General features: G+C 45.6%; 1 protein-coding gene across 2 annotated transcripts in view; it reads right to left on the bottom strand.

Moving 5' to 3' along the window:
• Positions 1-9,843: 9,843 nt before the first annotated feature.
• Positions 9,844-12,557, bottom strand: part of PIP4P2 (phosphatidylinositol-4,5-bisphosphate 4-phosphatase 2) — a 62,860-nt gene continuing 60,146 nt past the window's right edge. For both annotated transcript variants that reach the window (XM_054018383.1, XM_054018384.1), the window contains exon 7: positions 9,844-11,435. In XM_054018383.1, coding sequence (XP_053874358.1) covers positions 11,292-11,435 — 144 coding nt within the window. In that variant the 3' untranslated portion in view covers positions 9,844-11,291. The remainder of the gene's footprint in view (positions 11,436-12,557) is intronic.

The following is a 12,557-nucleotide window of genomic DNA, read 5'->3' as shown; positions in this document are numbered from 1 at the left end:
TCGCACCAAAGATCTGTCTGTGCTCCTGCAAACACACTTGGCAAAGGACTTCTTGTGCATGGTGGCCATTACAAATACAGGAGAAGGTTCAATGTAATTTGCAGCTCAGCAGTCAGAACAAAATGGAATGATTAAACGCCTTTCCAAACTAGTTTTCTGCAGTTACCTACACAGACAATAGGTTTGGGGACTCTGCATTCTCTTAACAGGACACACAGACCCTTTGATGATGATTAATAGCCATCTTGCAAAGGCCTAGTATTATTTCTTCACTTGATTGCATAATAACCTTTATAAACAGGAGGTATGTCAGTTTAAGTGATTGGGGCTTCACTTGCTTCAGGTACAGCGTGGAAGCACTTTAAAGAGAACTTGCTGTATGTGTTCCTACAGCAACAACTGGGTGGGGGAAAAAATCCTGACACATGCAGAGAGAAGGAAAGGGGGCTGAACTGAGGAAATTATGGTTATTTCTGACATCTGAACTACAAAAACTGGGAGCAATTAAAGCTGCAAGTTAACTCTCACAACACTAATTAATACTAATAAATTATTTGTAAGTCTGTAAGAAAGTTGTGATTTTTTTTGGTTCAAAAGTTGCAACCATAGTTTTGTTAAAGTTGTGGTTTTGGTGTGTGTAGCGGGGTGAACACCTGCTCCAGCCCTGAAGGGGTTGGAAAAGCCCTGCAGAGGGCTGGGGCGGTAAAGGAGCAAAACCCTGGCTGATTGGGAAAGTGGCTGCAGCTGGGGCCACGCCCCAAACTGAGCCACTCAGCCTGATAAGAAGGCCAGGGCAGCCAGAAGCTTAGGAGTCTCCTTCTGACAGGAGAGAGAAATAGGCCTGGCTTCAGGGAGCACACCTGGGGACCTACAGTAAGGCAGGGCTGGGGAAAGGCCTAGGCCAGCAACTCCCCAGGCTGCAGGGTCTGGTCCTAGGCCCAAATAGGTATTGGGATTGAACAGGGGCAACCTGAGGGTGGGTAAAGGCAGCCAGTCCAAACCCTTTGTTGCTGGTGCTGATTGGCTGTTAGACCGCAGTCTGCCCCAGGGTGCGGGGGCTAGATGGTGACTGGCAGTAGCCACAACTGAGGCAACATTGGGATAAGGGATGGGGGTTCCCCTGGGTGGGGAGATGCGGGGAGAGAGTGGGGTACTGCCAGGGGGCAGCACCTATAGGGTGACCAGATGTCCTGATTTTAGCAGGACTGTCCTGATATTTCCTTGTTTGTCCCGCCTCCTGACCTATGTGCAGTCAGGACTAGGGTTACCATATTTCAGCAAGCAAAAAAGAGGACGGGAGGAGCCCCGCCCCTGCCCACTTCCCGCCCCCCCCAGAACCCCCAACCCTCCCCCCCATTCCTTGTCCCCTGACTGCCCCCTCCTGGGACCCCTGCCCCTAACTGCCCCCCAGGACTCCACCCCCTATCTAAGCCTCCCTGCCTCTTGTCCCCTGACTGCCCCAACCCTTATCCACACCCCCACCCCCAGACAGACCCCTGGGACTCCCATGCCCATCCAACCACTCCCCACCCCCTGACAGCCCCCCCAGAACTCCCAACCCATCTAAACCCCTCTGCTCCCTGTCCCCTGACTGCTCCGATCCCTCTCCTCACTCCTGCCCCCTGACAGCTCCCCCCCAGAACTCCCAGCCCCCCACCCCCCTGCTCCTTGTCCCCTGACTGCCCCCTCCCGGGACCCCTGCTCCTAACTGCCCTCCAGAACCCCACCCCCTACCTAAGACTCCCTGTTCCTTGTCCCCTAACTGCCCCCTCCTAAGACCCCCCCAACTGCCCCCCAGGACCCTACCCCCTACCTGTACCCTGACTGCCCAAAACTTTCTCCACTCCCCCCAAAAAGCCCCCCCTGAACTCCCGACCCCCCCCCCCTGTTTCTTGACTGCCCCCTCCAGAACCTCCCTGCCCCTTCTCCTGCCCCCTTACCCTGCTGCTCAGAACAGGGTGTTGGGCTCTGTGCGAGCCGGACACGTGGCTGCACTCCCCAGCACAACACACAACCCGGTCCCTGGCCCTGCACAGTGCTGCCGGACCAGGACACTGGGCTGCAGGGGAGGAGGAGCTGCCAGCTCAGAATGGAGGGAGGGAGGTAGGTGGGGGGGGGGAGGAGGAGCTCCTCTACAGCTGCTCCGGAGTCCAGCCCGTGACTTTCCTGCAGCCCTCCCAGCTGCTCGCTCTGCTCTGCCAGGGAGGGGGGAAATCACGGACATTTTGAGTGATTTACAAATTCCCCCTGGACGCTATTTTTAGCACAAAAAGGAGGACATGTCTGGGTAAATCCGGACGAATGGTAACCCTAATCAGGACACTGGACAAACAAGGAAATGCTCCAGGGCCTGGAAGTGCTCGTGTGCCCCTGCCCCGACTCCGCCCCCTCCTCCCCCCATTGGCTCCATCCCTGAATCCTCGCCTCTTCCCAGGCTCACTATTCCTCCTCCCTCCACAAGCGCTGGAGGGAGGCCCCGGAGATGGAGGGGAAGTGCGGGGCCGGGGTGAATGAGAGTCTGGCCTGGCCGCACTGCAGGCAGGACTCAATCGGGCGGTAGGGAGAGTAGGGGGGCGGCCCGCGGGGCCAGGCGGCGGCTGTTCTCCCCCCCTGGGCAGCGGGACTCGGGAGCAGCCACTGCTGCAGCTTCCACTGCCGCTGGGGGAGGAAGTAGCTGATGGCCAAACTCAGCGGCTGCAGCTCTGGCGCCTGGGCCCGAACCCCCCGAGCCTGCTGCGAGGACCCAGCAGCGTGCACGCTGCGCTCAACCCCTAGCCAGTCGGGTCTGGGCTGCTGCCCAGCTGGTGCAATCCCACGGCGGGGCGGAGGCATTGGCAGCCCAGCCCCGTTCGTTCCCCTGTGGGACCCGAGCAGGACGGGGGGGCTGGGGCCTGTTGCCCCCACTCCGGGGCCGCCGTGGGATTGCACCAGCCCCGACACGACTGGCCAGGGGCTGGGCACAGCGTGCGCGCTGCTGGGTCCCCACAGCAGGCCCGGGGACCTGAGTACCGTTGCCGGGGGGGGGGGGGGGGGGGAGAATAGCCGCTGCCTGGCCCCGCGGGCCGCCCCCCTACTCTCCCTACTGCCCGACTGTGTCCTGCCTGCACTGGGGCCAGGCCGGACTCTCACTCACTCCGGCTCCATGCTTCCCCTGAGTCTCCCGGGCCTCCCTCCAGCGCTTATGGAGGAAGGGTGTTGTTTTTTTTTTTTGCCCCGCCCCCACGTCCCAGTATTTGACTTGGGTGATCTGGTCACTCTAAGCCAAGGGCATCGGGGGCCTGGAGGTACACGGGGCCAACGACAGGCGGGACACCTGGCCTGCAGAGGGCGCTCTGAATGCTGGTGAGCTAATTCCCGAGATGACCAGTAGGAGGCACCACAGGGGTGAGTCCACGCCCGAATACAGTGTGGATACCAGTTTCTTGTACCTACTAAGAGTGTCCTACCTTGAGTGTGAAACTTTAGAGGAATAGCAACTCCTGTCATTCTTAGGGCTAAATAACTATAATAAAAATGTATACAAATGTCTTTGCTGAGAGAATATCAGCAGTATTAAAATGGAGAGAAGTTTTAATCCCGTGACAATATCCAACTCTCAAGAGCAGTTAAATCACACATTAGGTTTTACTATTATTTTTGCATATAGTAATCAGATTACTGCCAGATTTAAAATATTAATTCATTTGGCAATGGTATAGCTATTGCCAACAATTTTTTTAAAAAGGAAGACCTCACTTTCTGATAGCGTGAGCCCAAATTATGCCTAAGGACTCTGAAAACTTTTTTCCTCATGTAGGAAAATAAGTGGACACAACTGTAGTGTTTAAAACTATAAAAGAGAACTGGTGAAACTGAGCTAAATAAATTATACACAGTAATGGAGAACAGTGAAACAAGTGTCCCAATACCTGGGACTTTCATAGCTAAGAATGAGTTCAAGCAAAACATAATTCTTACAAATACAGTAATGCAGGAACCAAACCCTGCAACAACCCCCCGTGCCAATTCTGTCCGCATATCTATTCAAGGGACACCATCATAGGACCTAACCACATCAGCCACACCATCAGGAGCTCCTTCACTTGCACATCTACCACTGTGATATATGCCATTATGTGCCAGCAATGCCCCTCTGCCATCTATTTTGGCCAAACCAGCTTGGCTTAACAGTGAAATCCTTGCTGATCTTAAACACAAAAAAGAAGCTTACAAGAAGTGGAAGATTGGACAAATGTCCAGGGAGGAGTATAAAAATATTGCTCAGGCATGCAGGAGTGAAATCAGGAAGGCCAAATCACACTTGGAGTGCAGCTAGCAAGAGATGTTAAGAGTAACAAGAAGAGTTTCTTCAGGTATGTTAGCAACAAAAAGAAAGTCAAGGAAAGTGTGGGCCCATTACTGAGTGAGGGAGGCAACCTAGTGACAGAGGATATGGAAAAAGCTAATGTACTCATTGCTTTTTTTGCCTCTGTCTTCACAAACAAGGTCAGCTCCCAGACTACTGCACTGGGCAGCACAGCATGGGGAGGAGGTGACCAGCCCTCTGTGGAGAAAGAAGTGGTTCAGGACTATTTAGAAAAGCTGGACGAGCACAAGTCCATGGGGCCAGATGCAATGCATCCAAGGGTGATAAAGGCGTTAGCGGATGTGATTGCAGAGCCATTGGCCATTATCTTTGAAAACTCATGGCGATGGGGGGAGGTCCTGAATGACTGGAAAAAGGCTAATGTAGTGCCAATCTTTAAAAAATGGAAGGAGGTGGCTCCGGGGAACTACAGGCCAGTCAGCCTCACCTCAGTCCCTGGAAAAATCATGGAGCAGGTCCTCAAGGAATCAATTCTGATGCACTTAGAGGAGAGGAAAGTGATCAGGAACAGTCAGTATGGATTCACTAAGGGCAAGTCATGCCTGACTAGTCTAATTGCCTTCTATGATAAAATAACTGACTGTGGATGAGGGGAAAGCAGTGGACATATTATTCCTTGACTTTAGCAAAGCTTTTGATATGGTCTCCCACAGTATTCTTGCCAGCAAGTTAAAGAAGAATGGTCTAGATGAATGGACTATAAGGTGGATAGAAAGCTGGCTAGATTGTTGGACTTAATGGGTAATGATCAATGGCTCCATGTCTAGTTGGCAGCCAGTATCAAGCAGAGTGCCCCAAGAGTCAGTCCTGGGTCCGATTTTGTTCAATGTCTTCATTAATGATCTGGAGGATGGCATGGATTGCACCATCAACAAGTTTGCAGATGACACTAAACTGGGAGGAGTGGTAAATACACTGGAGAGTAGGGATAAGATACAGACGGACCTAGACAAATTAGAGGATTGGGTCAAAAGAAATCTGATGAGGTTCAACAAGGACAAGTGCAGAGTCCTGCACGTAGGACGGAAGAATCCCATGCACTGCTACAGACTAAGACCGAGTAGGTAGGCAGCAGTTCTGCAGAAAAGGACCTAGGGATTACAGTGGACGAGAAGCTGGATGAGTCAACAGTGTGCCCTTGTTGCCAAGAAGGCTAACGGCATTTGGGGCTCTGTAAGTAGGGGCATTGCCAGCAGATCGAGGGACGTGATCATTCCCCTCTATTCGGCATTGGTGAGGCCTCATCTGGAGTACTGTGTCCAGTTTGGGGCCCCACACTACAAGAAGGATGTGGAAAAATTGGAAAGAGTCCAGCGGAGGGCAACAAAAATAATTAGGGGTCTGGAGCACATGACTTATGAGGAGAGGCTGAGGGAACTGGGATTGTTTAGTCTGCAGAAGAGAAGAATGAGGGGAGATTTGATAGCTGCTTTCAACTACCTGAAAAGGGGTTCCAAAGAGAATCGCTCTAGATTGTTCTCAGTGGTACCAGATGACAGAACAAGGAGTTATAGTCTCAAGTTGCAGTGGGGGAGGTTTAGGTTGGATATTAGAAAAAACTTTTTCACTAGGAGGGTGGTGAAGCACTGGAATGGGTTACCTAGGGAGGTGGTGGAATCTCCTTCCTTAGAGGTTTTTAAGGTCAGGCTTGACAAAGCCCTGGCTGGAATGATTTAGTTGGGGATTGGTCCTGCTTTGAGCAAGGGGTTGGAGTAGATGACCTCCTGAGGTCCCTTCCAACCCTGATATTCTATGATTCAAACCTGACTGTCTCTATGCAAAAGAATAAATGGACACAAATCTGACATCAAGAATTAGAACATTCAAAAACCAGTAGGAGAACACTTCAACCTCCCTGGACACTCAATAACAGACTTAAAAGTGGCAATTCTTCAACAACAAAAACTTCAAAAACAGACTCCAACAAGAAAGTGCAGAACTGGAATTAATTTAAGAACTGGACACTATCAAATTAGGCCTGAATAAAGACTGGGAGTGGATGGGTCACTACAAAAAACTAATTTCCCCCTGCTGATACTCATATCTTCTTGTCAACTGTTTGAAGTGGGCCACCTTGATTACATTGAACTCATTAGAACTACAAAAGTGATTTTTCCTCCCTTCTTGTCAACTGTTGAGAATAGCTCACTTCCACCTTAATTGAATTGGCTTGTTAGCACTGACCCCCCACTTGGTAACTCCCATCTTTTCATAAGGGAGGAAAAATCACTGTGTATTTATACCTCTCTATTGTATTTTCCACTCCATGCATCTGATGAAGTGGGTTTTAGCCCACGAAAGCTTATGCCCAAATAAATTTGTTAGTCTCCAAGGTGCCACAAGGACTCCTTGTTGTTTTTGCTGATACAGACTAACATGGCTACCCCGCTGAAACTCCTTGCTTAACATTGAGTTATGTTCCTGAAAAATGCTACTTTAAGCAAGACAACGTTAAGTGAATCCAATTTCCCCATAAGAATTAATGTAAATAGGGGGGTTAGGTTCCAGGGAAATTTTTTTCGTCAGACAAAAGACTATATTATATATATATATAAATTACACACACACACACACACACACACACACACACACACAGTATAAGTTTCAAATGAACAATTTAATACTGTACACAGCAATTATGACTGTGAAGCTTGGTTGAGGTGGTGGAGTCAGAGGGTGGGATATTTCCTAGGGAATGCCTTACTGCTAAATGAACTAGCACTCAGCTGAGCCCTCAAGGGTTAACACATTGTTGTTAATGTAGCCTCACACTCCACAAGGCAGCAAGGAGGGAGGGGAGACAGTATGGCAGAGAGAGAGAGAAAGAAAGAGACGGGTGTTGCCCCTTTAAGTATGCTGACCCCACTCTAAATACATTGCCTTTTTAAGTAGATCAGGAAGTTGAGACAGCAGCTGCTGCCAGCAAGCTCCCTCTGTCCTGAGACCTGTCATGTCCCCCTCTGCTCTTGGAGATAGGGTACAGGAGTGGCGGGCAGGAACAGGGGGAGGGGAACACCCTGACATTAGCACCCCTTTCTCCCCCCTTCCCCCACACAGCAAGCAGGAGGCTCCCAGCAGCACCTCCAAGGCAGAAGGCAGGAGCAGCACATGGCAGTGGGGGGTGAGGAACAGCTGAACTGCCCAGCAATTGATAGCCTGCTGGGCAGCTACGCCCAGGGAATTTAGGGGAGCTGATGGGGGGCTGCCGGTCCACTCTGGTTCCAAGCCCCCACTAGCTAGTTCCAAATGTTATAAGGGAGCATTGCACAACTTTAAATGAGCATGTTTCCTAATTGATCAGCAACCTAACAATTAAACAAAGTTAACTGGGACAACTTTAAGTGAGGAGTTATGGTAATGAATACATGGAATCAGTTTACTTTGCCCTCACACTATAGTAAGTACCGATGTTTAAAAGCACTGAGCCGACAGAGAATGAGAGGAGTATGGAAACTTTTTCTCCACCTCTCTCTAGTCATAGTGTTTTTACCTACCTGCTTACAGGTTTTATAAAGCCACTCATCATTGTAGTATTTGAGCACCTTCCATATAACATCAATAGCAATAGTGATGTCCCTAGCAGACTCCATGGAGACTCTGCAACTTTTGCCTTCTAAGGGTAAAACCTCTACTCGGGGTAAGGTTTCTTAGATTTTATTCATTTACCTTTTTCAGTAGGGTCATAGGGTAGAAGTGGGTGTCAGTGTTGTGTCATTCTTAGGATGGAAAGGCCTTTTCAAAGGGGAAGGTTTTGCAACATTTCCTAAAGGCAGTCAGACTCCAGATTTACCTCATCTCCTCTGGAAATCTGTTCCATTGCTGGATCCGCTCAACTGACAATGCTTTATCTCCCACAATTCATCCTGGCCTTTGTTGTCTGCATAGGCCCAGCAGAGCACAGCTGTCATAGTAATTAATAGATTCAGTCTTTAATATATCTGGAACATGATATGTTAATTGCTTTGAATATTAGGACCAAGTGCTTAAACTGTCATTAGAAGCTAACAGGTAGCCAGAGGAAACACTAACACAGGACGGAGGTGCTCATAGAAGCCCAAGCTATGGAGAAGACCAGCAGCCACCCTCTGTAGCAGGTAGAACCTGTGCCTGTTTCCTTAAGGTTAATATCCACCCTTTATGAGCCAGAGAGTGTAAGTTTCATGGACTTGATTACGAAACAATTGCCTTACATAAAAAGAAAGCAAATGGAAAGCCAATGTGATCTATAATCTTGAGGTAACAAAGATACTTTCCAACAATCAAGCGCCCAGATTTCCAGAAATGCTCCCTTTTTATTTTAAATAAAGACTAATCCAGGACAATATGGAAGGGAAAAAGCACCAAAAAAAAAAAAAAAAAAAGTAATTCGTACAAATATCACAATTAAACACGTTATAAGAGTTTTCAATCACTGTAAAAATGTTTAAAAAGCTGAAAGTTGGACATTATTAGATGCCCTATTCAGACCAACATTTCAGTCCATTTCTGCAGGGGGAAGTGTCACATTTTTCATGCATGGGCAAAACACATGTTCTGTTTAGAAAGAAAATTTTCCTGTGAATTGTAAAGGTCCTTTATTGCTATGCAGAATAGGCTACATCAGATGCACAGCAGGGAGCACAGGAAAAAAGAACGAAAGAGGTTAACCATTTAAAAAAAAAAAAAAAAAAAAAAAAAAAAACCCTGAAAAAGTTCTCCTACTACACTGTATGTAAGTTTAGGGCAGGATTTCCCAGGAACTTTGAAGCGAATAGATACAGTGACAGAGTTTTGTTGGGAGAAGTGCATTAATATTGAATAAAATAAACTAATCGTTCGTTATTTATTTTTATAGCAATATGTTACACTGAGGCCTTATCCAGCTTCTACTGGCTCAACTCCCACTGATCTCAAAGGGAATATAAGTTATCCCTAAATACACCAAAACAAACATTGGAAAACAAGTTAGACTGCTAGCACTAGTGTCCTATTATGAAGTTTTTGAAAAGAAAAATTAACCTGATTGCAAGATATTTTTAAAAGTTAATCAGGAATTCCAAATATCACAAGTGAAAAGTACCAAACAAAATTTATTTTGATCATATCAGTGTATCCACACAGGGGCCAATAGATTATTATTTTATTATTAATTTAACAATGTTTTGTGAGCTGGGATGGAACCTGTCATAGGAAGTCACAGGAGGTTTTGACAGCTGTCTCAAATGCCTAATGGCATTGTAACTGATCTATTAGAAGCAAGTGGACTTATCTTCTACCTGGCCCCACAGCGCTCGACGCTTCCTTTCACAAGAATGGTTTACTAGCTTGCTTGTACCAATTGTTTTAGAGGCCTGATCCTCTGTTCTTGAGAATAGCACTCACAGGTAACGGATTGACCACATGCTTCCTGTAAAAAGACATCTGCACTGCTCCCATGCCATTTGATCAAACTCTTCTAATTAGGAGCATATGCATCCTTTACATAGAAGGAAAGGGTATTAACTTTGAATAATAATCTTTATTAGTTTATTTTAAAAGGTACATTGTAATCCTGAGCTACTGCTTTTGTACATTTGTCATCATACAAAGACATGTCATTTACAATTTGAAGAATACATTTATTGTGCTCCAAATCCTCATCTGAATGTCGCTTTGTCCTAACAGGAACATAGATAATTTAAAATAATATACATATCCCTGGAACATCCACATTAATTTACCCCAACCCCATTATCTACAGACTACTGTCTTCTAAAGAGCTCAGGACATTCCTTCTAAATTTAGCAAAAAACTAGTTTAAAACTGTAAAGATGGGCAGTGCAAGAACTGGTCCCTTAATCCTTTGTGAATACATCATTAGAAAATTAAACTGGTTTCAGTTTCCGTATTCTCTTGAATGAATTGCCAATGTTAAATTGACCAGCTGTATTTTGAAGGAATGATCAGAGTAACAATTTACTCATTTTCATATTACAGAAGTACCTCCTTTTGCAGTGACCAATACAAAATTCTCCCAACAGGAAAAGTTTGATGATGATCAGATGAAAGTAAGAGGTAACCCATCATCACCCTATTTTCAGCTAAATTACATCTAAGTATTATAAAACAAGTCATATGAAACACTTCCCTTCGACCCTGTAAAGGAACTCACACAAACAACCAGAGCAAAGTTCCATAAATCCAATCATGGCTTTTAGGATTTGCCTGTAAAAAAAGAAACATTAACAAGTCCCAGGATCCTTGAAAACAAAACAAAAAAACCCCAACATTTATCCAAGTTGAATTCCAACATTGGATAAACTGACATTTCTGTTTCTAACTGGATTACCAAAATATTGCATCTCTCTACCTGAAAACCTGAAAGCATACAGTGTTTACAAATGTTGTCTCTCTAGCAACAGTGTCAGTCTTCAAAAGTACATTCGTAAATTTCACTTCCTGAATAAGGTCACTATGATCTTAGGTAAAAGTTACAGTAAGCAGTTAAAGCAAATTGCTTATTGCTTAGATTTTAAAGCAAGCCACTTCAATACAGTTTTAATGAAAACGTAAGTACAAATATGAAGCTATTGTAGAAACACTTATAAACACCTGTTGCTTTTGAGTACTTACTGACCACCCAAACAATAGCACAGACTGATCTTAACATAATAAAAAGGAAACGTAAAATTTAATACTGTTTGTTGGAATTAAATTCAACAATACCTTTAAGACAGGTGCATGAACATGTAAACAAAGCTTTAGTATTCAGAGCTTGGGAATCTAGCAGCAAAACAAACTATTTGCATATAATGTAGTGCAATGAACATTTGTTCTTAAAAGATCCCCAGTCTTAAAACTACTTGTAACAGAATGGAATCCTTAAAGGAAAAGTTTTAAAAATGTCCAACATGTAGAATCCAGAATCACTAGACTTTTTCACCTGCTGTAATCTACCATTATAAGTCTATGCAAAACTGTGCTCTGGATAACTAACTTTTATGGCTCCCCAGTAACAGGCTCGAATAAGGCAGATCAAGCCTAAGAGATAAGCAATAGCCCAAGAAACATATGTTGCATGGAAACGCCTGGCAAAATCTTGCGTACCAACCTAAAAAAAAAGAAAAACAAATGTCAGCAACACAACAGTCTAAGCAATTTGAGAGGGAAAAAAAGTGTTTTTAGAGAAACATATTAAACTTAATAGGCACTGTCAAGGGTCACAGTACCTTTTTTTTAGTTCCATGAAGGTATATTTTTTTGTTTCAAGTCAATGATGCCAATATTTAAAATCATACCAAAACTCAAAGAAATTGCCTTTAAACTCCATATATAGTTTCTTACTTTCACTCCCTCCACTACAGGCCAGTCCTCCACTACTCATCTGAGGGTACAAAAGGCCCATTATAGAACCAGGGCAGTTATACTGTGCAAGTTAAGGGTGTCAGTAAGCTCATAAAGACAAAATTCAACTCCTGTGCAGGGGGCTCCTTGCACCGCAGTATGTAGCTGTGGAGTTGCTGTCATTCTAAGGCTGCAGTATTGACTACAGAGGTTCCATTACTGTTCTGCAGGCTGGGGACATGGGTACAAGGATGTAGACTATGTTCCCAACCCCATTCCCAAACCTCTCTTCCCCACCATGTAATGGAAATGCAGCAATTTGGTTGTTAAGGGGCTCTCCTCAGCCTTCACCCCTAGAAGACTGGAAGATATTTAAAGTGATACTATATAGCAGCACCAACCTCTATTGGCAAAACATGGGAGAAGTTTTACCATTTCATTGGTGACAATATGAACTGTAGCATGCCAGATGTTTGTGTTCAGCTCTTGAGATTGGAGGGTAAGTAGGTGGTTGGGGAGAGGATAAGGTTGTTTTTTTCCCCAGTCGAGTGTGGATTGAGGTACAGGTTTCAGATTGTTAGGGTAATCATAAGTAAGTATCCAGGAAGGGGAGAGAAGCTTCAGGAATTTGATATATAGCTTCAGGACACTTGAAACAGAACCCATGTTCCAGAGAGGATGACTTGTAAATGGGAGATAACAGAAGAAATCCTCCCCATGTTAGGGCTGAAATGACAGATAGAGAGAAACCTTTTACGGCCCTGGATCTCAGATGGAAAGGGGAGTTTGGATTATGATTTCTGGTCTGGTTTACAAATGGAATGTTTCACTCTGAGAAGCCAAGATTTGGGCCAACACTTAACGGGAGATTTTCTAACTGAAAAGTAAT

The sequence above is a fragment of the Malaclemys terrapin genome, chromosome 2, assembly GCF_027887155.1.
Source record: "Malaclemys terrapin pileata isolate rMalTer1 chromosome 2, rMalTer1.hap1, whole genome shotgun sequence".
Lineage (NCBI taxonomy): Eukaryota > Metazoa > Chordata > Testudines > Emydidae > Malaclemys > Malaclemys terrapin.
The sequence above is the reverse complement of the archived record's forward strand: the minus strand, read 5'-3'. Positions and strand labels throughout refer to the sequence as shown.